General features: G+C 36.8%; 1 protein-coding gene across 7 annotated transcripts in view; it reads left to right on the forward strand.

Annotated features, from left to right (window-relative positions):
- Positions 1-27,500, forward strand: part of LOC135210146 (glucose transporter type 1-like) — a 372,059-nt gene that overhangs the window by 340,743 nt on the left and 3,816 nt on the right. For all 7 annotated transcript variants that reach the window (XM_064242967.1, XM_064242965.1, XM_064242966.1 and 4 more), the window contains one exon: positions 6,685-6,782. In XM_064242967.1, the coding sequence (XP_064099037.1) occupies positions 6,685-6,782 (98 nt within the window). The remainder of the gene's footprint in view (positions 1-6,684; positions 6,783-27,500) is intronic.

Raw genomic sequence — 27,500 nt, forward strand, 5'->3', positions numbered from 1 at the left:
TTCTAATTGGTGGAAACATTCAGTAACTGAGCTCAGTAGGTTGGCCTAGTGGTGATGGTAAGTGAATGTTTTTGGTGACGTTTCTTTGAGTATGGTGATGTGGGATGCACTTGTTAATGTTAGTGAAGTGCATTTATCAACTAATTCATATTCTAATTTATTGCCTCATCCATGATATAAAAATGTTTAGATTTTTTAGCCAATTCGGTTGATCGTCAAGCAGTTTAACACAAGGTTAAAGGATTTGTGTGAATTATTAATTTGTATACAGTTACAGTACTGTATTCTTATTGTATGCAGTACAGTACAGTATTTGGTTTATGTGAGCTATAGAAATTATTGCTCTGTAATTATTAATTTAATGGAGAGTGGTCAAATATTTTTGTATTCTAATTTACTGTATGTCTGTATGTATGCTATGTATATATGATGTATATATGTAAGAATGATCTTGAGTTTCTATGATCTTTGTTTGTTTGAGTAGGTATATATCTGCTTCTTTATGTTTCCATTACAGATATGATTGAATATGATTCTCCTAGCATGGTCCCCCTGCATCATACTGTAGTTCCTAGTCCCACACACTAATTGTATTTCCACTCACTTCTTTGATTCTTATTCATCAGAGCACTTATACTAATGATTTTATAGTTAGGTTAACCAATGTGCATGGTATTCTGGCATTTGGGCATAACTACCTGTATCTTTAGTGAGAGATTTCAATTTTTGCCAGTGAATCCATTTAAGTAGTATAATGATAAATTTATGTATTTGCCAGCTCGATTCCCATCCAAGGTGTCTGTCGTTACCCTCTTGTATTCCTGAGTTGATGTTGTAAATGAGATACATTAGCTTAAGTAAAATAATATGATATGATTGAAATAAATGAGTGTATACGTGTTAATAATCTCTGAATATGATAAAATTTTTATTTCATATAGACTCTGAATATTTAGGTCAGTTGATTTTGATACATACTAAAGATTCCCTAAACCTTATAATCAAATATTTAGGTGGTATACTCTAGAAGGGACACATGAATTGTATTTGTCTCACCAGTATATTGTTAATCATTGCTACCGACAGAAAAGACTAGTAAAGCCTTTAATGAGATAACCTTATTTAGTTTTTCTTAATCAAATACTCTTTCTGTTATTATTCTTTGTTCATAGTATCTTTGAGGAAATTACATCACCTTAAACAAATAATAAAATCAATTCCAGCATTGCCAAGTTCTTGGTCCTTGAAATAGAGGGTATAAAAAATGTAAGTGAATGGAAATTTGTATAAACCAACCAGTTCATAGCTTTGCCACATAACGGTCCATGTAATGTTGTGGAGATAATACAGGATGTCCTTCCTTGACTGCAGGAACCTATTTATACCTTGGAGCAAGCCTCTTATTGGTCCCTTGCCAACAAGATCAAGGACTATAGTTTTTCTTGTTTTTTTGTCCATCTCCATCTATTAACCCACCCATTAATTTGCCTACAGAGTTTCAATATATTTCAGCTGAACTTGCTAGAAAGGTAGATAATTATGAATAGAATTTCATGGATAGAGATCACCTGTCTGTGCGTTCATAGGCATTTTCCATTTTTTATTATTGTTAAGTAAGGACTGCCGAAATGTTAAAGTTAAGTTTCATAGATTTTTAACATAATATATGCTCCTTTGCCATAGCTCTTTGAATATAGAAGATAGAATTCATATTTGATATGTGTACGTACTTCATTAATGAAACCATCACTAAAATCATTGGATGCTGAGTTACATATCCAGATTGTTCACATATGTAAACCAGTTTGGTCATTGGCTAGTGTCCCAAACAGATGAAGAAAATTGCCTAGTGAGTGCAATATTTATGAAAAATTATGGAATTATTGGAGACCATTATCATGAAATTCTATACTTAAGAAATTAATAATTATGATTAATGTTGAACTTTAATATAATTCTCATTCAAAGTTGGAGAGCATATCCTTATTCACTTCACATTCAGATTTCAAGGACTTTCCAGATGGAAAATATATCCCCAATTCTTCAGAAAAAGTTGAAAAAGCATTCCATGCAACATTTGTGTATATATTTACATCATTATATGATGATGTGTGCGTATGTGTTGATTTTGATAGGTGAGTTTGTAGCCTAGAACTACCTTGCTGCTGATATGCAATTTTTTTCCTACAATTGATTTCCATTAGTTTTACAATGAATTGTTAGCCCCAAACATTTCAGCATTTTTTTAACTGAATATTCGTGGAACAATAATGAGCGCCATTTTGTTGGATTAGTTGTTTTGGGCTACCAAGGTTTGAGATTACGTACTTGATTCAATTTACTTATTCAGGGAAGATTACAGTTTCATTTTACAAATTTTTCTCCCAACATCATGTTTGCCTTCATTTTTACATGGTCACAACTTTGTGATGAGGTATGTTTTCACATTTACAAAGCTATTTATCTAAGATTTCATGTTTAGTTGCACATTTAGATTTATGTAGCCTTTGTATAGTGTGAGAATTTGCTCTAAAGACCAAAATACAATACATGTTCACGCATTTTATAATATGGCCTTTTTGTCTCTCAAGTGTGTTTATGACAGTGCACTGAGAAATATGGGTTTGAATTAAAATTTTGTCTCCTTCAAATTTGGTTGTGAAGAAGCACACTGGCATTGTTAATGCATTTCTTTGAGGGCTAAACTTATTGTTCTTAGACTTTTTATGAAGTTATATCATATATGAAAAAGCAAAATCGTCAGTCTTCATTATTCAGAGGTTTGATGCCATAAATGAAGCAGCAGGCAGAAACCCCAGTTCCAGATTAGTTTTTTCCTTACTTTCTTTTAACTTCTTTGAACCTACCTATTAATAGCAGGTTGAGGTAACTTGATACTAAGTGTCTCTTTTGGTATAGTATCATTTTTCAGCGGAGCGATAATGCACCGTCACCTTTGATGATTCTGCTTATAGGGTATTTATCATCCTTTTTTACTCCCCTGCATACCAGAGGTTTGATTATAGTTATCAGGGCCGTTGAAACTCTTCTCCCTCACTAGTTTAGCCAAGATTATTGAATTTCAAAAATATATATGGAGGGCAGTGAGCTGGAGAAATCTACTCTTATGTACTGTTCTTATGTCCTGTTTTGGTGACTTTTATTTGCGGATAAGAAGTTATTTTTGGTGCCCTTTTACAGTTATTTTGTGCTATGATTGAATTTAAAATGAAAATTTAGATATTATCTTAAAATTTAATTATGGATTTATGCCTGTTGGTATTGGGCAAGAGGAAAAGCAATACTATTTCCTTTTATTAATGGTATTATTTGTGAAATGTTTTAGTTCTTTGTCGCTCTTTTTGGTATATCTGCTAAAATAGAAGGATTAAAGATTTTGTAAGAACAAATTGAATGCAAAGTCTGTGAGTGATATTAACGAGAAGCTTGCTTTGCTGGGATTATTTTTATTATTTGCTGTGATAGAAGCAATAACATTTCTTCTTTGAGGGACTAGGCTAGGTGCACATGAATATTAGTCATATTTTTAAGTCCCTTTATGATTTGTATAACAGTTGTCATGCTTTTTGTTTTATTCATTATAGTCATAAATTTTATTGTTATTTCTGTTAATAATCTTCCAGTATTACTTCTACATCTGCTTCTTCTTGTAGTAGGATATCAACTCATTCAAGAGCATTTTTTTCAGGAAATTATGGGAAATATTTCAGGTTAAAATGTAACACTGCATAGCAGTAACAGGTTAAACATTATGCCTACTATCATTTGTTAAGGAAGGACTTACCTTCCTGAAGACACTGAAAGAATTTAGAATTACACAGTATGAAATTTTCTGTGAGGCAGCTGATGCTTAAGTCAGATCAGTGGCGCAAAAGACCAATTACTTAGCTATAGGCTTAGTTGAATATATGAGCAGAATGATGGTACAATGCTTTCTTTGGCTTGTGCACTTCATTATCATTATTTTTTTTTCATTATTATTTATTATCATCATCTCTCCCTTGCTTCTCATTACTTTGAAAGCAGATGTGGTAGAATTTCTATTTGGTTTCATATAATAAAAAATTCATTTTAAAGCATCATCTTTAGTTTGCACATACAGTGGATATATTGGTTAATGACGACTGGCCCATGTAGTATATTATCATCTTAAACTTGATTATCTTTATTCTAAGTCTTCTCATTTACATGACCATTTATAATAGCAGTATAAAAATGGGCATTTTTTGTGAACAGTGCCAAATAATGAATTTTTATATAGCCATTCCAGTTATATCATTTTTGCTGTACACTGATCTCAAATTGGAGAATTTTGATTAATTTTCTTTTCAACATTAACTTCAATTTTTTTTTATTTTAGTTTTTACTCAGAACCCATACTTTAGTAATATCTTCATAGTAGTTAGAATTTCCTTAATACTGCACATCCTCTTTCATACGTTTAAAAGCACATTATTATCCTGAAACTATTCTCACATAAGTACATTCAAGATGGAAATATAAAATTGAAATAAATTTCATATTCTATACTTGCAGAGCATTTACTGAAGTTCACTATATGATTTTGCTGATGTAACACAAGTCACATAAAATGATACTGTTCTAAAAGAAATGTGTTACGTATTTCTGAAAATTAAAAAGCAGTATGTAGTTTGATCTCTGGTTAATCCAACTGAAATCACAGCATTGTAGGTCATTAACAGTGAAAAAGACTATATTTGGAACAAGTCTAAACACATTGCTATGTATTCAAATTAAACTTTTCAAGGTATAAAGTGTCATAATGTGACATACGAGTTTCCATAGAAAATCTTGTTACACAGACCTAAAGATATACATTATTTCTGTCCACTGTGTTTTGTACAGGAAGTGCATCTGCCCAGATCATTTTCAGATACCTTTAGTATTAGAATTAGCATATTTTCTATTATTCACCTCTGTCACTCCAACATCACTATGTAGGGAACTGTTAGTTGGAGGAAATCCAGTAAGGCAGATTTCAACTCCACAAAAATGTATGAAAATTGCTGCTCGTGGATGGCCTTCTGACTTGTTCTAGTAGTGTGCATCTTCCTGGCAGGGCAGTTGATCAGTCCTTTATGACTAAGTTTTTGTTTATACGCACTTATGGTTAGGTAACGGCTGGATGCCCGAGGACATCAAAGTTAACGATGTCGCACTATATCATTATGCAATGAAACTGTTTCTTCCTCCTATACTTCTATTTAATTTTAACGATATATTAAATGAATTAGAGAAGCAGTATTAAATCTATTACTATTTATTCTGTCTGCTGTTTGCTGATGAAAAATTTTATTTAGCCCGATGATATATGACTATTTTATCTTTTTGATCAACAGCAAAATGATATAGGTAAATATATTTGATCTTTTTGATCAAAAGAAAAGTGATATATATAGAATAAATTTGACTGATGATGTCCAGTAAGACAATGTTGAAAGCTCTACGGGGACTCTTCCTCCTCTCCTACAATTATAAAACTACCATGATGATTTTTAAAATAAAACTGTCATATACGTACCATGGTTTTGACCTTGTTTCTGCACATTTCTGATATGTTGATAATTTAATATTCTGACCCACCCCATCAAAATAGTTTGAGCGAAAAGATTTACCAATGCACTTTAAACTGATTAAGGAAGAGTAGGGTGGGTATTAGTATTTCATGACTTATTATGGAAATAACTTGATGCACCAATATGATGCAATCTACAGAGCACTTAGCTTTAACAAGACCAACAGTCATAGTTTCTTGTAAAAGATGAGGGAAAATAATAGCATAACACAGGATATAAATTTGCTGTAGAATCCCTACTACATGCACTGTACTTTAGGATTTTTAGTTCCAACTTTTAGTTATTCTGTTTTTCAATACATACACTGTATTTGCCATTTGTGCTTTTCTTTAGTTCTGTTATTTTGCTTGTTTTTAGTGTTGTGAATTAACTTTTTTTTAATTTCTTTAATTTTGAATATGTATTGTGTTATTACTATCTCTTTTGAACATTAATTTTTGTTGATTTTCTTAATTTAAACATTATTCTTATGTTATTTTATTTTGTTTTTCCAGATTTGACAGAGGACATACAAATCCTGTTGAGGTGTCCGAAGATAAAAATGATTCAGAAGTTAAAAATGATTCATACCTTTAAGCTTTATTTCACTGATGTTTTACTATGAACCAGCTCAAAAGTAACAGAAATGTTATGCATTTAGATTATTATGCTCCAAGGTGCAATTGCACTTACTGTACCAGTATTAACAAGTGTACTGTTTTCTTGGAAGGATGAATCATAATTGTTATTACATTATTTGGTACTGTTAGCATACCAGCCTTTAGTCAGTATGTTAAATTATACATTTTTGTTTTAGAAAGAAAGAAATACAGTTTCAAATATTCACAGTGTAATGCATATTGTACTGTTAGGGATATTAGTTTTACATTACTATTGTGTAATATTACTGTAAGTGCAAGTACTATTTAGAACTGCCTTAATAATTAGTAGTCTATAAAAATTTTCAGATAACTAATGTGTGATGTAAAAGACTGGTTAGTGTGTGTGCAGTAAAGGAATGAGAATAGCTGCGAGTATGCAGTGAGCCCTGCCTCGTGTGACCCCTATTTCTACCCTTGTGTTTCAGGAGCACTTTGAATTGTGTAAACACCCTGGGATCGAAGCCCACGGAGCCAGAGCATGCGGCACTCATCCGCGAGCTCTCGAGCCGGGCGCAACAACACTGTAAGACTTCTATACGAACAGATGAAGCTGCACAGCCACCCTCACACTGTCTGTCCTTATAATACAAAAATGCATGTCATTCACTTCCAATCAGTTGGTTGCCTTAGATCAGGAGGTGTGAGGGTGTCAGTGATTGCTTCAGCTGGTCATTTCTTTTGTAGGCTTGTGACTGGCTTGTGCTGCCCTGCTCGGGATGGTTTGCAGCCAAACCGCCCCGCCCGAGCTGCTGCCCAACCGCCCGCTCCACCTGCCCATCAATTTTGTAAAGGAAATGGGTAGACGGGGCGGGAGGTGAGCTCACGTAGTGCCGCACTCCCGTATGCACAAGGCACTGCAATCTTATTTGTCTCTTCTTGCAGCATTTCCCCAATGAACACTGTATGTTAAATCATTATGCAAACTGTGGCTTTTGTATGTAGCACACTTGAACTATACATATTCAGTAAAGACCTACTGAATATGTATACATTGTTGAACACTCACTTGTTTGACCCCCAAAAAGCTTTCATTTTAAGTGATTCCCTCACAGTCATTCATATGCAAAATTTACAGTCATTTCCATGTTGATGTAGGTAGTTTTAAGCAGTCTTATAACAAATTAGAAATTTTCTTTCCTTCAGATGTATCCAGCTATACTGCAGTTATTGCTTATAGAACTTTTTTTTATTTCCAAGTGCCTTGTGCTACGGGCTGTCTCTTAAGCTGTTGTACCCTTTTGTTGCAATTTTTATTTGCTTGGAAGAGTTTATTTTATTATTTAGAGAATTTCCAGTGATATACATAGTCATCTTTTTCAGTTAGTTTTCTTTATGTAACCCTGCAGACTGGTGAATGTCATCAGGTGGCAGTATTTTGTATGCTAATGTACGAGTATGTCTGGAAAAATGGATTTAGTCTAATAAGGAGATTCCTTTTTTATTTTATAAAGATGACATAAAGATTTTGTCAAGCAAAATATTATTGAGTGTCTTCCTTTCCCTGAATTTTTGTTCTATTTCAGTTTAAATTGAATTTGTTTAGTTTCCTTTTTTCACTTATCAATTTTCAGATTGCTGACTTTTAATCTGGTACAGTTTAAAAGAAAAGTTTGCAATCCTTTTTATTTGTCTTGTGATTGTGTTGAATACACGTTAGGAAAAGCCTCTTGTGTTATGTACCAAAACTTTCCAGGTAATTCATTTAAGTTTCTTGATAACTTTCTCTGTTTTGTTATGTGTTAAATTATCCTGATATATCAAGTTTTGTTACAAATATGTTATGAGCATGATTTTTTTACACATTCATGCAATGTGTAGCCTACACTTGAGTACACATAGAAAATACACACTTACTTGAATTGGTTCCTCATGATTACCAGATGTCTCAGTGTAATGCAATATACGTAGTACATCGCTTTACATTTATTCCCTTCATCTATTATTTGTATATATATTTCCTTGACCAGTGCCATTTTTTGTGTGATGTTATAAAGAATACAAAATATTTTACAAGAGTATGGTAATCTAGAATCATGGGAAAATTTTCTTAATGTACTTTCACAATGCACAATGAAATGTCTACTTACAACCTTTTCACATTCAGATTTTTAAGTAAGAGTAAACAACATAAGACTTCTACATACTTTTTTTGGGATGGACCACTTACAGTGGTCTTGTTAGATGTTAACATGGTGTTTACACTTTTGTGGTTTTTTAGTTTTTGCAAGAGATATGTTTTATACTGCCAGTGTTGAAGGGGAGTCAGAATTTCACTTTCATCACTTATTTTATTTTTCACAAGATGTTTTGCATATTTTTACAATATTGTATTGTACAAGGAGATCATACCTTACGGAAGAGAAGGCGGAAGTTATTGTAATCACCTTTGCCACATATGATGCCATTTTACATCATGGACATTACAAGGAAGGAGAAAGCTCTTCAAAATATCAGTTATTGAAGCCTCTATGCATATTTCAGTTGTTAAGGCATCTGTGTCATGGTGAGTCCCTGAGTAAGACCAGTACAGAAGATGAAAGCAAATTAGCATTCACTTCATAAGTACAGTAGTTGATCAGCAATGTAGGGTAAATTAATAGGTGAATTTCAGATTAATATAGTTTTTGTTAATGCTTAACTAGGTACTGAACTGTAATGTTTTTTCCTTAATTTTTTTTAATATATAACTACAATGAGTTTTTCAACATTTAGAGTGAACTACCACTGTGCAGTCTGAGATTGTGCGAGTCAAAAAGAGTTCCCTGGCTTCCTCGCCCAGAAATAGATTTTTCCTACGTCAAAATCCCTTTTTTGAGTACAATATATTATAAAGTTCTTGTGAAAAGCAAAATTCATACTTGTCAGTAAAGGGATTTTCCATGGCCAAATGCAGATGATAGATTAATATCCGAAAATACTGACACTTATGTATACAAATGATGTGTGTATGTGGATTAAGAGACTTATTGTAGAGGTAAAAGTATCGTTTGCTTCCAATTTTTGCCACATAATTAGAGGTAGTCAAGGTAGAATTCTGCTTCACATAACACCTATGCTATGCTTTCTGAAAATACCAATCCCTTTCAGATGACAAATCCAGCATGTCTTGAGCCATCATTTTGATTTTTAAAATTTGAGTTGTTATTTTCCATGGTATCTGCTCTGACTCTGATGAAAATTAAAAGGATCAAGGTTTGTTATATGGTAGATCCACTGAAAGTGGTCTAATAGAATTGCTTATGTTGGGGCTTCAAAAAGAGTAGTCATATTGAAGCTGTTGATAGCCATATGTGATTTGAATGATTTGCAAAAAATTTACTAATGAAATTTTAAGCAAAACCAGTGTGTCATCAGATAAAAGGTTGTAGGCATTAGAGCTTAAATGTTTCTAGAAATAAAGTATCACCAAATATTAAACTAAAGCATTCTGTGATACATCTACATAGGTAATGCCTATGTATGCACAGTATGTATGACAAAAAGAATGGTATAAAAGTTGCAGAAGTAAGAAAAGTTAGTTTATGTAAGTGTTTTTTTTTATATTTTTTTTATTATACAGTACTTGATATAGCACTGATCTGTGAAAATGTTCTAGTGCTATGCTTATACAGAACTTTCATTTTTAATTATGTTTTGCTACATTCTGTATAATTTTCTCTTTATCACTCCATTTTGTTCAGTATTGTTTACCTTGTGTTTCCTGCTCAGGAAGGGATTTTTTGTGCATGCTAATTTGGTATCAATACTAGCAACCCATTTAGTCACCAGCATAATTAGTATTTCCAATCCTATTGTAGCTGGAAATGAGGCCTACTATAAGATAGGAGTTGCAAGTTATATCTAATTGGTGTTAGAAAGTGGTATTAACAAAAGGAGTAAGCATATTCATTCTTTATTTAATTATTGCTCTTTTCCTGTTGACATTTCTTGTTATTATTGCTTGAGTCTGAAAGGATATATTATTGGAAAATATGTATGGTTTGTATTTCATAATTTTTTAAGGAATGATGTGTATCATTTCATTTAAAGTAATTGAGAGTAGGGTATCTGATTCTTTGTAGTGAACTATTTCAGATGTCATTCGTTTTATTTTGTAAAAGTTCTGAATATGGTTAATGCTTTATGTTGATATGCTGTGGTGTGGATTTTTTTCAATAGTTAACTGGAGATGTTATGTTGGAGTTAGTCGTAAGTCAGTATGTTGCACATAGTTTTCAGTGAATGCAGGTTTGTTGAGTTTTGAGAGGGGGCTTTGGATGCTTTCAATTTTTCATATTTGTTCTTGTTGAAGTGGTTTGCAAAGTGTCCTTCATTTCCCTGTGAATTTCCATCTGGTATTCAAAATGATCATACAGGACTTATCTAGGCCTGGAACAGTGACTGTAACTTTCAGAATTGATGGAGATAAGACACAATGCTGTCTGTTGATGAGTGTCTTGAGACTTTGAATGGTTATATAACTGACAGCAGTTGTGCCCTATGTGATATATGAGTGCTTGTCTCTTCAGACTTTATGAAGAGGAAGATAGAAGCAGCGTTGGATAAAAGGCATTCTGACATTCAGGGCAGTCTGATCCATCGTGCACTTTTCTTTAAGATTCTGGGACTTCAGCCAAGCATTTGGGATTATTTATGCCTTCAACTTACAAATTAGACAGCAATTAGACCTCTTTAAAACATAGTCAGGAGGCCAGCATTCTTTTTCTGTTAGGAGTCTGGAGCTTTCACAGCCCTTTCGACTTGTTTGTTAGGCTCCAACTTGAAATTCAGGTAAGAGAAAGAAGTAGGACATGGGATATCTTCTCTTGTTTCCACACGTTGGCTTACATTAGAGAGGGAACTTCATACTTTCTGCAAACCAGATGTGTTTATTTCTAAACAGCTTTCCATCAAGACTTCAGGAAGATACCTCAGGTCTAGTTTTGCTGTGATTGCTTACCAGTTCAAGGGCTTGGTAATCTGTCAGGTGTTTATGGTTTGGACCCATTCTCTTGGGATACATAGTTTGTATTATCTCAACAACTGATTGATCTTGATGTCATCCAAAGTCCAGTTATTCTAAAATCAAGTATTCTTTGCACTTTACCATGATCTAGACTTTGGTAAACAGAAAAGTCGGACCTCCAGGCCAATTTGGACGTGAAGTATCAGGGCATGCCCATAGGTTTGGGAGCAGTGAGGCCATATCTGTAGACTCTCAGATGAGCAAGTTCATTGGGTTTTGGAACCTTTGACTGAAGCAACCCGCTCAGCTTCTAAAGATCATGCTCAGTCACCTTTTATCTTTAGAGGAGCTTGTATCCCATGGGCATTTCTGCCAGTTATCACTTCAGTTTGCCTGCAGCAGCACCGGGTTTCTTGCCTTGTATCCCCTGACACATTGTGTGCTGTTTAGTCAGGATATTAGGGATGTTCTAGCTTTGTGGCTGGAGAACAGGAAACTCGTTGTGGGAGGCCCCTTTAATTTCCAGGTCCAGAGATGATTGTATTCATGGACTCCTCAAAGGCGGGATGGGATGAGCACCTAGAGAACTTGGTCATTGCAGGTGTGTGAGTAGGAGGCTATCTTGTTCTGCACATTAATGCCTTGGAAAAGCAAACAGTGCTGCTGGCCTTGCAAGGTTCCCTCAGATCATGTAATGGGTCACTAATTGATGCTGGTAAGTGATAACACCACCTCAGTGGTGACATAGATGCACAAGTTTACAGCTTGTCATGTCATCAAGATTTCAGACAGGAGTGATTGGCATGATAGACCAGTTCAGTCACTAGGGTAGGCTGCTGAGATTCTTGCCTAGCAGGAAGATTTTTCTTAAGTTGTTGGGAACACCAGCAATCAGTATGTTTGCCACCTGGACATTTAAACCTTCCCTAGTTCAGCCTTATCTGTTGAATGCTCAACTATATGTTGATCAACCCAGGACTCACGATTACCTGGATGGCTTCTCAACAACCTCAAGTTGACTGGTATCCCAGTCAGTTGTGTCCTTCTGTCAAGGTGCCAGTAGGTATTTCTGCATGGCATCACTGCTTTGTCAGTCCCATCTGCTTTAGTACCACCAGTTCATGTAGTTGCCAACATTTCCACAGCTCCAGGAAGCAAAAGGCTTTATTTACATCTTCCAGAGGCTGCTGGAAAGTTTCTATCTGTGAAAGCAGAATAGCCCTAGATTGGTGGTACCTCAGCAAGTGGAGCTGATGCAGAGGAGTGAGCCATTGGGAAGTGTTGCAAACAAGTCGATCAACCTCAATGACTGCCCATGGAATCATGTTATATAACAAGCAACTAGAACCAAAAAAAAAAGTTACTTAACCACACTGGAAGATGTCAGTACCAGTCAACACTCATCAAGCACCTGTACACTGCAGCAGAACCAGATCTATGGGAACTGTTACTGGGTTTAAGAGAGCATCTAGCAAATACTACCATGTGTGCAAGTCCTGATAGATGAACCATGTACACTAAGTGGAATGAGTGAGCAATCTGTGTACTTATAGATATTATGAACCACTTCTGAACAACCATAATGAGCAGAAACCACAAGTTATCCCTTCTCTCTAAAAGTCTTGAGATTCTTTTTAAGGCTTTATTCACAGATCAACAAAACTTATTTAGTTATAGGTTCATTGTCATATCAGTATAGCAGTACAGATTTATTTGATTTTCAAATACTAGATAACCTGGCCATTTTTTTTTTACTAAATTTCAACCCAAGAGAACCCAAGCTTCATATTGATCCTAAATATTTTAAAGATTAATCTCTTTCTACATATCCTGCCCTCTTTTCTTGTTTTTCTTAGGTGTATTGTGAGTCCCATTTCTAAACATAACGCCACATCCTATTAAGCAAGCTGTGTGATTCTGGTTATGTCATGCTGATTAATACAGCATCATTTACTTATTCTAAGTCAGTCAAGTTTCTGTCATTACATGTGTAAAACCTCGTATTTCAGTTGCAATGGGATTTTTAGAATTGGCTTTTATAAGCACAAAATTACCATAAGTTATTAAAATATCATTGTACATGCTTAGAGTTAATGTGAATGTAAATGAGTTATAGTCTGAGTTACTTTTAGTCTTTTTGGAGAAAAATATTTTCTAAATGGTTTGAAGAACTATTTTATGTAGTACACAATTGCTAAATGATTTCACAGTTTTCACATTCCTTGTACAGTATATGATCTTGGATGGGAAGCAATACTCTAAAGAATGTACTGGGTATTGATTACAGCCCTGGAATATTAAGAAGTCTCATCTAAACAAAACAGTTAGTAGTTATAGTATCTGAGACCAGGATGGAGTTGAATGCTAGCTAGACTTAGATTAACAAAACTTGACTATGAGGGAAGATGATCATGTATGAAAATTATTTTATAAAACTTGGATTTTAAATACTGGCAATTTATGTGAACTTGGTCTGCCTGGTAGATAACAGAAATATTGGTCTAAGTTTTAAATTTGTGCCAGTAAATTTGTTTACTTTTCTTACAAATTTGCCAGTTTCAAAATGAATATCAGAGATAGAGAGCTAATAAGTGATTTCTCATTGTTTTGCAGTCTTGTTTTATATATGAAATCATTTTTAGTCTAATACTACGTAACTTACAGGGGGGAAGCAATAGTTGACTGTTGGGGGATTTGACATGATAGCAGAATGCAATGTACTCTCTGTTAAATTTGTCAAGTTGTTGTCACTATTTTTGTAAATTGCAGCCAGTTCCAAAGATCAAAGGCATACTTTAATAGGGACACATTTTAACCCGACCATCCCATGACATAAGATTAACCTTTGGCACTGTGCCTTAATCTGGCCAATGGCTGTAGCCCCCAAGCCCTCCTAATGAAATATCATGCATTGCAGAACAATATAGCCCCTATGCACAACTTTTCTGCAGTGTTATAATGGCATGGTTGTGAAAAAAGTCATTGCAAGGACTGATGTAGGTCTAAGAAGCCTTGATGCCAGATTTTCCTGGCCTCGGCCTTGAAACACAAAAGAATGTTACTGGCCATTTAGTCTCAGTAATTTAGTCCAATCAGCTCAAGTGCGTTATCTATGTATGTATTGTCAGTACAGCAAACCTTGGATCATTTTGTACCTATACATATTGGAAGTCCACAGCCTCAAACCTTGGAAAATTGACAGTAGCTACCTCTTTAGAGTAGTATTTATGCCAACTGTGTTTCTAAGCAAGAGGCAAGTTTTGTCTCTAAATGAGAACCTAGTTGTGGATTGCCAGCTTAAGGGAGTAATTTATAAGATTTTGCATTAGACCATTCCCCAAGAGTATCCAGGTAAAGTTACGTCTAATCATCCTCAAACACCACCAGTAGTTTTACTGAAAACTGGCACTGGCAGTGCCTTGTTTTTGTCACAATAATACCCTGGTGCAGTAGTTGAAGAATAGATGTCATTTTAAGAGGCAGGGCAGGCCTCCACTACCATATATTGCTTGATCAGGAGCCCATAGGAGTACCCACGGTACTAGTAAAGCACCAAGGAGGTCTGTGAATATTAGATCCAAGCAACTACCATCCTTTTTTTATCACAGGTAAACACCAAAGGGCAGGTTACAGGAGTTTCAGGTTTGATGCATTTTTATTTTATATTGATTTTATTAGATACTTTGCTCATAATCGGTGATAAAAACGAACATGTTCACTTAGTAACACGTTCACTTGTATACCTAACTTAGGATATTATGTAGATAAAAACTTATTGAGTATCTGCCAGATGGTGTAAGGCCAGAGTATGACTTACTATATATGCTCTCTAGCAACTGCTGATTCCAATTTCAACAAGTACTTCCACCTACTTACGTTCTTCGTACCCAACTAAAGCTAGAATATTTAATTTGATTACCTCAGGAGAACAGACAATCCAGTTTTGAAAAAAAAAAAAAAAAAAAAAAGTGTTATGTCATGGTAATGGCATCTGGGAACTACAGTATGGATATAAATGTTCTTTAAATTGAATAATATCAGGAAAGACTCATCCACCAATTAACAGTAAATAAAGGACATCATCTACTTGGCAGTTTGACTACATGGCACTTCAGTAAAACACATGCTACCGTTGTAGATTTGTGTCAAAAAGTCCACATCAGACCTCTTAACACTTTCAACACATTACCTTTGGGCAAGGGTTCCTATTGGCATGGCTGAATCTAAACCAACTACCCATGTAAATTAGTTTCAGATTTCCCATTGAAAAAAAGTATGTATGGAAAATGGTAAAGTGGGATAACTTTTGGCTATATTATGAAGAATAATTCCCATTCTTGAGAAAGATAAGACAATAATTTTGAGTAAATTTGGGAGAGCTAGATCCCTTGAGGCTCTTGACGCCAGATTCTTTAGAACAATTGCAAAAAATGATCTGAATGACAGTCATGATTATACTATCATTTGTGTAAATATGCCCCTAAGCTGTAAATATTTTTACTTGTTGATTAAATAAAAGAGGATAACAATTTTTACACTGCAAAAAGAAGACAACTTAAAATTCGTATTACATGTTTCTTACTCGCTTTATTTAAGAGTACAACATATTTAGTTCTACTTCCTAATTCAAAGTGGAAAATGTTGCACATTGTTATCACCCAAAAGCATAACAAGGATTTTGTATGTTACTGCTTTACATGGTCAGAGGGACCACATCTTAAAAATGAATTTTGTTATTCTTTAATAGTATCTTGCCAAATTAAACAAAGCCTTAAATCTGCACTGCATAGAAAACTCTAATCTGGAAAGTTTCTTAAGGCCCATGACTTCTGAGGGGTTAATGCCAATGATGCACCTCATGCAGTGCACTGTCAACATTACTTATGGATATTTACAGCATTTAGTCAGTACCCAGCTTTACCCTTCAGGAAACAGGGAGCCATCTTCCATCACTTGAGAGAGATGAACAACATCCAACCCAAGCGCCTCAGTGGCGTGGTTGGTATGGTGCTGGGGTCCCACCTCAGTGGTCGCAGGTTCGATTCTCGGCCATTCCATTGAGGAGTAAGAGAGGTGTATTTCTGGTGATAGAAATTCACTCTCGACGTGGTTCGGAAGTCACGTAAAGCCGTTGGTCCCGTTGCTGAATAACCACTGGTTCCATGCAACGTAAAAACGCCATACAAACAAACAAACAAAGACCTGAAGTGGAAATATTTTTCCTGACCACCAAACTTATTCACATCAAGCCAGGGTCAAATTTTAAAAGCAAATTGAACTGAATACATTTGAACATCTTTATAGCTTTTGATGGTCAGGCATATCAAGTAGGCACTCTGGTTAAAGTGTTGGTCAGTAAAGAAAAATATAATTTTAGCAGATATGTGTGCAGTTCAGGAATGTTAGCCTTAGGTGAAATTTTATATCTGTAACTTACCAAGTAATTATGTTGCTCACAGTTTCACTCGTTGGCAGCTTAAAAAATGTGAAAATCGCGGGAACGCTAGTGTCAGTGTAAGTCTAGGTAATTGCCCCCACCCACTTACAGGGTAAGAGAGGAACAACTCCAGAAAGTACGTAGTCAATTGTTTCCTGCTGGCTCTCAGCTGTAGTCCAGTTGTGAGCAGTCAGCTTTGGTTTGGATTTTGTTGACTTTTCCAACTTATGGGTGAAGTACTGGTTGCCTAAGGCTTTATGTCTTTTGGATTTAGTTCTTTAACTAGAGACAATAATTTGATGATTACTGTTAATTGACTTAACTTTGTCTCAATTTATGTCTGACACTAGCTCTGCTAGAGTAAGGTACTGCAGCAAAGGCTGTAATACACACTTGATTAAGGAGATTTACGGTTTGCACACCTTGTGTATTGATTGCAGGGGACATGAGTGTTCTAGTGACAAGACTTGCAACAAAGGTAGCTAATTTTGATAGAGATAGGAGACGTAAGGCAGCCACTAGGGCAGAGTCTAAGACTGTATGATCTAAGACATTAGATAGTTCTAATAAGTCTGTAGATAATTTAGAATATATCTATGCCTGCTCCTGTTCTGTCACCTGTTCCCATTTCTCTGACTAATTTACCTGTTCCCGTGTTCAGCTTCCCCGCTTCTGACCCTGACCATCTTGCTGGCCTTGAATCAAAGACTAATAGTCTTCGATAGTTAAATGGTGTTATTTGTAGATACAGCATCCAAGCTAGTGAACTCGGTATGTGTCCTCGTGGATAAAGAGGAAAATATATGTAATGTAAGTGAAGTGTCCCACCAACACTCCAAGGCAAAGGTCCCTGTCATACTCCCCTGCATCTGGGAGCAGTCTTACCAGAGGCCATAGGGAGGTTGATGGGGACTGTCCATGAACAGTCGTTGCCATCTAGAGAGCGCCCAGTGGCATCTGTGCATCCAATGACTCCTTAACCCCTAGTGGCGCCGGAGCTGCCTCTGACCCCTGGGTGCCCATTAGTGCCCGAGCGCCCAGGGCGCCTGACTCAATTTTTTTCCTTCGTTCTCCTATTTATGAGAAGAGGTCTACAATCAAGTATTTGCTGAGTATTGGTGCGACACCTTCTGCTCACCTGGATTATCCTGCTACACACCTGTCTTTGGAGACCAGACAAGTGGTGCCATATGTTCCTGTTTCTACCTCGAAGCCATATCTAGGCCCAAGGATGAAACAATTCAGGAACAATTGTTGGATATTCTCAGCCTTCTCAAAGACCCTCCTCCTTCTCAGGACACTAAGGATCCACTGCTGTCTCCTGTTTTGTCGGAAGTGGAGGATGAAGAGGAAGTTGAAGATCAAGGTTCTCATCCTACAGCATATTCAGCTTTGATTAAATTATTGTTACATGATTTTGGCCGATTTTTTTACGCCTGCAGCTCCTGCTGCTCCAGCTTGGACGTTCTTTTTGTCGGATCACTCCACACAAGACAGGAGCCTAAGATTGTTCTGTCTTCCTCGGCTAGAAAGGCGCTTAGTGAGCTAGACAGTTGGCTTGCTGAGAAAATGGAGCAGGGGAAAGCCTCATTTAGTTATCCCCCTTCTTTCCTAGTTCGATGGAGGTATTTGACGTACAAAACAGGAGACTTCTCCAGTCTCATAGATTCCTTATGGAGATCGGCTTTTAAATTAACCAAAGTTATGTTCTCCCCTACGGAGATAGACCATCTACTCAAGAACCTCTTTAGGATTTTCAAGGTGCATATTGAGTTTTGTGGACTGGACAGTGGGCGCCTTAGCAAGGAAGATTAAGAGTTATTTCCAGCTGCCTGTAGAAGTAGTCTCTGATTGGCTAAATATCCTATTGCACTGATAAGGGCATGAGGGATGGGACACAAGAATTAGCATCTCTGTATGCACTAGGAGTGCTAAAGAAGAGAGAGACCTGTGGTACTCTTTTACGACAGAGTGTGATGTCCTTATAGATATGCACTTTTATATTTGCCCTTAGATTATCAGCTTCTCTTTCTTAACTCTACAGTAAGTGAGATATCATCGGAACTGCAGAAGAAGAGTACCCTGGAACTTTTTGCTCGCTCTTTGAGACGCCCAAGAGACCCAACACCTATGAGTAACAAGAATGTGTCCCTATTGCGGACTGTCTTATAGCGGCAATAGATTAAGGTATCAGAGAGCCAGGTCCAATATTTGTTTCTCGACCAAACCAGCCAAGAAGTCATCAAAAAAAGCCTTTTGCCCAGAAGTGAAGAACAGGTCCTCCTTACACCTGTAGGAGCAAGGCTCTGTCTATTTTGGACAGAATAGGTGAGAAGAGGAGTGGAAGATTGGTTAATTTTGGTCCTGAAGGAAGGCTACGGGATTCCTTTCAAAAAAGAACCTCCATTGGTCAACTGACCCATCGTGTTGACTGCCTACTTAGGAGGCTCCGAGAGGTTTTCAGCACTCGTGAGCAAAGTGGCTTCCCTACTCAAGAAAAGAGCAATTGAGGAAGTGGAAAACATTAAGACGGAGGGATTTTATAATCGTCTCTTTGCGGTCCCCAAGACCTCAGGGGAGGGAGGCCCATATGGCCCATATTGGATGAGAGCACCATGAACTTCTTTGTGGAAAAGACAAAGTTCAGGATGGAGACAGCCCAATCCATCATGTCATCCATTCAAGAGGGCAACTGGATGGCATCCATAAACATGAGAGAGGCATACTTCCACAAACCAGTACATCAGAGGTCCAGGAAGTATCTTCATTTCTTATTTCAAGATCGATTTAACCAGTTCTGAGCCTTATGCTTCATTCTCTTAACCACTCTGAAAGTTTTTGTGAGAGTCCTCACCCCTCTCTCCAAATGGCTACACCCGAAGAGAATAAATACATCCCTTTTTCTGGACGATTGGCTTCTTCGTTCACAAACAGCATCTGTTCAGGGACATCAAGAGAACAATTCTTTTAGCCCAAGAATTTGGCATACTCATCAATTTTCAGAGGTGCCATCTGGCTCCTCAGAAGATTCTACATTTGGGGATGGTGATAAACTCTCGGAGTTTTCAGGTTTTTCCATTCCCCATGCATTGTCTTGCCTGGAAAAAGTGGAAGATTTTCTTGCATGTCAAACATGCACAGTAAACCAATGGATGAGCTTGCTGGGAACACTGGCTTTGATTAAACAGTTTGTCCACCTAGGAAGATTACACATGAGACCCCTTCAATATCTGTGAGACAGCTGGGATAAGAAGAAATGCCAAGATACGTATGTTTTTCCTCTGTCATAAGACATCAAGGAAGATCTCTGACGGTGGAAATTAGAAAGTAGACTTTCCCAGGGCAATTCTCTGTTTCTGTTGAAACCCAACCTAGAATTTTATGCAGACACATCTGATCTAAGATGGGGAGTCCTGGATAATCAAGAAGTGTTGGGATTGTGGTCCAAAGAGCAAAAACACTGGCATATCAATATAAAGGAGATGTCGGCGATTCGGCAAGGCCTCCAACATTTTGCTCACGAAGTACAAGGCAAAATTGTGATGGTCCATTCCGACAACACAATAGCCCTGTCATACATAAAGAAGCTATGGGGGACTTTTTCGTTCTTCCCTTATGAAGTGAGTACCCTTCTTGTATGGGCTTTCAACAAGAAGTTGGTAACCAGGTTTATACAGCTGGCCCGAGTTATCGCAGGCAGGTACTTCCAACGGAATGGACTCTTCATCCTCAGGTGTGCGAAGATCTGTGGAAACTATGGGGGAGACCATTAGTAGATTTTTTTGTGACATCAAAGAATCAGACTTCTGATTTATTGTTAACAGTCTCGGACCCTCTTGCTTGGGTGACGGATGCCATGCTGTAGGACTGGTCGACATGGACCTACAGTATATGCATTCCCACCTTTCTGCGTGATAAGGAGAGGTGATAAAGTCAGGAACCACAACAATGTTACAATGACCCTGGTAGCCCCATTCTGGCCACGACAAGAGTGGTTCCCAGATCTATTGTTGCTACTGATGGACTTAACCAGGCTACTGCCTCAGAGAGTAAATTTACTCCAACAGCCCAACTTCAACCGATTCCACCAAGGATTGTCCACTCTGGCCATGACAGGTTGCAGAATGTCAGGAAACTCCTCCGACAGAAAGGATTGTCAGGGAAAGCTTTGGAGTCTATCATTAAATGCTGAAAATCTTCGTCTGACAGTCTATCAGGCCAAGTGGGTAATCATTAGGGATTGGTGTAGAAGACATGATGTTTCTTCTTTGACTTCTTTGAGTGATATAGCAGATTTTCTGTTCTATCTTATGATCTCTAGAGGCCTCTCGTCATCAACTATCAAAGGATACAGAGCAATGCTCAGTTCTGTATTCTGTCATAGAGGGTGGCTGTCTGGACCCAAACTCGAGCCTTTTTGATCCACATCTCTTGGAGATCTTATGAGGAAGACACTTCTTGATTGCTTTAGCAGCAGCCAAGAGAGTAAGTGAGATACATGCCCTTGACAAGACTGTGGACTTCTAAGGACGTGGAATATGTTCCCTTACACTGGGCTTTCTGGCCAAGTATGAAGACCCTAACAAACTCTGGCCTCGTTCTTTTGTTATCAAAAGTTTGATGTTAATCCTAGGCCCAGAAGAAGAAGAGAGAACACTATGCCCAGTGAGAGCAGTAAGGTACTATCAAGACAAGGCAGAAAAGATTAGAGGGTCTTCTAATCATTTGTGGTGCTCAGTTAAGAACCTGTCATGGGCTATGTCTAAGAATGTCTTGGCATTTTTCCTGAAGGATCTGATCAGGGAAGCCCATATGCAGGTGGGAGAGGAGGACCTTAATTTAGTGAGAGCTAAAGCTCACAAGATCAGATTGGTAGCCAGATCAATGTCTTTTAGACATAATTTGTCTACTGCATCTATTATACAGTCTACCTATTGGATGTGTCGATCGGTCTTTGCAGCATTATTTGGAGGATCTGCAGTGCATTAGGGCCATTACCTGTGGCTGGCAGGACGTTAAAGCATGTTCAGACGAGCGGTCCTGATCGGCGGGCATGCATGTCATATACCGGGCAAACCAGTGAAATGGCCGTATCCATGTTAAGCGAAATCACCAGTCTGGAGGTACGACACTACCAGACTTACGTCATCATAGGGGGCCCGTAAAATACAAAATAAAAGGACTGTTTTATCATAGATCTTTTTAACTTGATCATGACTTGCCATTTAGTATACAAGAAAATAAAGAAAGCCAATGGATTAGGTAACAGGATCTTACTTAAGCAAATGCCTTATCAATTTGAATATATAAATACAATGTATATAGTATATACATGGAACTATAAATATGGAATGGACATGCACATATAAATGTATTGACGCTGATTGTCACTGCGTGGCGCCATAGGAAAGGGTGGAGACGACCCTGAATTAAGCTATTAAAGCAGTTTTGCTGATGCATTTATCAAGCTGTCGTCTTTAATTTTCCACCGATTTTAATAAATATAGGATCATTGGAAAGCCTTTAAAAATCCCTTTCAAATGCATATAATTAAGCATGTAGAAAATATAGCACTGCAGTGTTTAAAGTAAAGATATCCAGATATGCATTTTACCTGGGTTCGCTTTAAAAGCTCTTGAAAAGCACTTTCCAATGAACCCACTAAAGCACGTATATGTCTCATACAATACAAATAATCGTGCATGCGATGTGTTCGTATGTGCGTATGTTTCTGTGAGTGGCATTAGTGAGAGATAAGCGTTATTTAAAATAGATTACTTTCCTAACAAGGAGAATGTAGAAAGTTGAAAACTCTGTTATGTGTAGATCAGGAAATATGAAATAAATGATGTGTTATTACACAATCATTTTTGCACAACGAACTCGTTACACGTCCGTGACGTCATCTAAAGGGAGTTATTTTTTTTTTCTTATTTTTTTTTTTTACGAGAATGCTAGCTAGTTTGTACGTCACGTTTTAATTCCTCTGTATCATATAATTTTTGGGGCATTATTCACCCAACTTTTCCTTGAAGATGATGGATGCCTGACAACCACACGAAACTATTATCATGGACATCAGAGGTGAGAGTTGTTGGAACTTTCATTAATGAATTCCTTTACCACTAAAGCCTGCTGAACCCCTAATATTTAATATCCTTCTAAGTATCAAAGTCTTAAACTCTGCTTTGCATTTTATGCACTACCTAGGTCTTATCACCTAGCTATCCAGTCTGTCACCTAAGGATTAACCCTATCACCGTTACACAATGGACTTTAATTGTGATGACGTTGACTAGTGCTCATTGCTTACTTATGTCAGTCATTATTACAAAAAGAAACACCCTTGTTGATATAATTTATTTTTACAGATCGCTTATTAATGCTAATAATTTTAGGTCTATTTTAAATGTAGCATCATGTAAACAGAAATTACTAGATTGAATAATGTGTACTACTAAATTTACTTTAACATAATGCAACAAATGTCATAGACGACAAGATATTGTCATGGAAAATTAACAGATTATACTCCAATATGGCGAGGTGGGCATTGTGATACAGGCTGGTTTACCACTAATTTAAGGAATTTGTAGACATATTTATGCAGTGGCATGATTAGTATGGTTCTTGCCTACCACCTCGGTGGCGACGAGTTCGATTCTTGAGCATTCCAATTAGGTGTTAGAGATGTGTATTTCTGTTGATAGAAGTTCACTCTCGACGTGGTTGGGAAGTCACGTAAAGCCGTTGGTCCTTTTGCTGAATAACCACTGGTTCCGTGCAACGTAAATACACCAAACAAACAAAAGCGGAAGTTGTAACACTAAATATTACTGTCCCTTGAAGAGAACAAGTTTATTGCATTTCTGGCGAGAGCTTCTACCGCATTGCCTGACTGTGGAGCCTGGCTACGCGATAATAGCTAATCTAAGTAAATGCCCACAGTCAGGCGAATCACATCAAAGTAGTGATTATCTACACCAAAGGATGTTTGCTGCTTCACTGGCGCTATAACAAAGCTCTCTTCACACTTTGCAATGGTGGCATGCTGCGCACGGCGGTTTTGCGCATGTTCATTCCATGTTTATAGTTACATGTATATATAATAAATATATATACATATATATATATATACACACATGTACGTATAACTGAATCACAAAAATTTGGAACGTGATGAATGTATAAATAAAGGCAAAATACAAGAAGGAAAGCGAAACAATCATTGTTTCACTTTCGTGGATTTTGCCTTTATACATATCATACATACATACATACATACATACATATATATATATATATATATATATATATATATATATATATATGTATGTATGTATATATATATATATATATATATATATATATATATAGTATATATGAAATATAAATACATACATTCATATATGCATATGCAGTTGTGGCTTTCTATACTGACATCAAATATCTTCAACTATTCTTATAGTTCCCAGAGTATAATAACAAAATTTCTACCGAGAAAAAATCTCTCCCAAGGCAAGAACGAAAGACGTAACAAAAATATTCCTGTTTAATTCGGCTTTGGGTCAGCCATGTATTTTCTTCAAGACCGTTTGCCCAAAAGTCTACTGTCATTATGAAATAAAAAAAGAAGCTGTTCCTTTGGCAATTTTGCTTCATACTAATTCCAGTCTCTCTCTTGTAGATCGTTTTCGTAGTTGTTATTTCATTTCTGTTCGAATTCCTCTCTCTCTCTCTCTCTCTCATCTCTCTCTCTTCTCTTCTCTCTCTATCTCTCGCTCTCTCTCTCTCTCTCTCTCTCGCTCTCTCTCTCTCTCTCTCTCTGTAGTTTTAGTTACTGTTACTTTATATCTATTCGAATTCCCCCCCCCCCCCCCCCCTCTCTCTCTCTCTCTCTCTCTGTTGCTAAAAATGTCAGCATTGCTTCCAATGGATACTTGTTATGCTCTGTCCCATGTTTGTACACATCTTGTTTTCGGATGTATGGCTCTACCTTTGCTAGGGGTGTATGGAATCGGTGGCCATGATGGAATGTGATTAAGCTCATTCTCATATATAGTTATTTATAATCATGTTCATAGCCATATTATAGTTTACGTACTATTGTTGTATGGCTCCCGTAAACATCTCTCCTATTTAGACAATCTCTGCAACACAGTCGTCTTTTTCTTTATACATACGCAAATTATTATGCAGCACAACATTTTCTTTTTCTGCGAAGTAGTACTAGCCACCATGTTTTTCGTGAGACGCTTGACAAGGCACTGGCATTGTTGGGCACGCCCGCCCGGCGCCCATTCGTCAATTGTGCCGTGTGGACAACTGTTACACTCACGGGAGGGAAGGCCGGCAGAATTAGCCCGCCTACCGCGCTCCCCGGCGAGCTTCTCTTCCTACCTGTATTTTCGCCTTGATATCAGGTGTTGTGTTCAAGAGGAGACTCGGGGCACTTAGTGCTTGGAGTGCTCTCCGGTTCTTGATTTTTTGGTTGGGTTTGGTAATTTTTTATGTTTGTTGGTGTAGGTGTTTGATTGTTGTATAATCTGGTCTTGATTGGTCAGGTACATGTCCAGGCCATGGGCAGCTGATTTCCTGTATGCTTAGTAGTCACCGGTTTCATACCTTGCTACAAAGGTCCACTGTTGTAGAGGTGAGTCGGACCAATAAGCCATACCCTACATGGATAAGGTGAGTGCCAACCAGAGGCAGTACCTTCCTGTAACAGCTCTCTTATCAGGTGAGGAACAGCAGGTATTGATTTAATGACTTTCTCTTCTGTTTCTCTGTTCATTATCATTGATAATGTGTGAGGTAGAATTAACCATATCCCACTTCCGGGTCAATTTGGGATTAAGCAATGTAATTGTTTTGGAAGTTACATATATATAAAAATGACATTTTTATGATAGTTTTATATATACTGTATATACTTACCATGTAATTACGGATCAGAGCCCGCCCTCCTCCCTGCGTACAGAAATGGAAGAAACAATTGACTACTTGCTGGAGTTGTTATTGTCTTAACCCGTAAGTGGATTGGCAATTTACCTATACCTACACCGACACCAGCGCTACTGCGTTTTTCACATTTTTAAAGCTACCAAAGATGAAACTGTAAGCAATGTAATTACTTGGTAAGTATATATATACATATATATATATATATATATATATATATATATATATATAGTATATATATATATATATATATATATATATATATATATATATATATAATATATATATATATAAAGACATTACTGTATCGTAAAAATGTCATTTCTTGGTTGAAATATAAGTGACCTCATACGTTACAAATTGTTACTATCTTGTTTTTGGAAGCGCCCCAGAATTAGACTACCTCCCACAGACTTGTCCTCACCCTTCAAAAATGTTTATATTACGTACAACCCTAATGACCCATCTCCATTTTGATCGTAAGGCCTAGGCTTGCCATACAATGAATACATGTATACCAAATATTACTATTTTCTTTTGTATAGACTTGATTTTTTTTGTAAGGGAACCGCAATACTTTGTACCAAACATGTTTGGCTCCTTTGCACCCAAACTGTTTTTGAGAGATGAGTACCCAGCACCAAACCTGTATCCCTAATCATGCTTCCTGTAGCTTTGATATTTTCTTATTCTTAATTCCATTGAGTTATGTAACCTGGCAATTTCCTCCATACAGTGTGAACTATGGTGGCCAGACGTGTGTTTTTCTACTTAATTTTCTGGAATACTGTTGATGGGTTGACCATATATCTCGGCAAATCCTTGGTTTGAATGCACTGGATCCACAGCCATCCCATATGATTGATTATTTACAATTTTTTAGCAAACAATCTCTCTCTCTTCTCTCTCTCTCTCTCTCTCTCTCTCTCTCACTGTAGAACTATACTATAACAAATCGACATCTATCATAATACTGTAATCTGAACGATAGTTTTTAAACACACCTCTACTTGATAATTACTGTGCAATAGCAATGATATATCATAATAAGGATTTGTCAAAAGATGAAGTTTTCGAATACTTTTATTTTGATTCCTAGGCAAGTATAACATTTCAGCTTTCCAAGGATCCTTTTTCACTGCTCATGACCATCTTATTTCCACGCAGTAAAGTGTACACCACCCATGGATTTGGTTGTTTTATGCTGTCTAAAGGTTTCTGAAGGTCCATAGGAAATTTAGCATTCGTTAGTTAGTGGAGGTTCAATAAACTGGTTTTGGATATGATTATGTCTTTAATTATGATCATTTTAAGTTTATGATTGTATCTAAAACCACGACAGGAATAGTGTTAAAAACATAGCTTTACTACAACGAACTATGTGTTATAGATAAGTTAAATGTTTTTCCAGGCTACTTAAAAGGTACGAATTTAAATTCCTTTTTTATGTTGACGTTCATGTGATTTATCTTCCTTTATCTAACACTACAAGTGCATATTTTCTATGCATGCCATTGTTCCTCACATCACCGTACCCCAGCATGATTTGTGAATATTGATTTATACCCGTCTGTGTGTTCTGACTTGCTAATGTGTTTTGATAGCTTGCAACCCCATCCAAATAATTAGACATGAGATGTACTGTAGAAAACACCCTTTTTGCAAGGACGTTTTCTCTTTTTACCAATTTCGATCATTTGTACCGAAGCTGCGTCACACGGCTAGAGATGTACCATCCTAAGATGCAAGTAGGTACTGTTTCCCTATACATTGAAAGAATGGGCATATATCATATGGCTGTATTCATAATATTTTTCTTGTTTAAAAGAGGACATATGTTACCTCCAGGACCAATGAGACATTACTTTTTAATAAAAGTTGCAAACTTGCAATGCATT

The sequence above is a fragment of the Macrobrachium nipponense genome, chromosome 39 (genome assembly GCF_015104395.2).
Source record: "Macrobrachium nipponense isolate FS-2020 chromosome 39, ASM1510439v2, whole genome shotgun sequence".
In the NCBI taxonomy this organism is placed as follows: Eukaryota; Metazoa; Arthropoda; class Malacostraca; order Decapoda; family Palaemonidae; genus Macrobrachium; species Macrobrachium nipponense.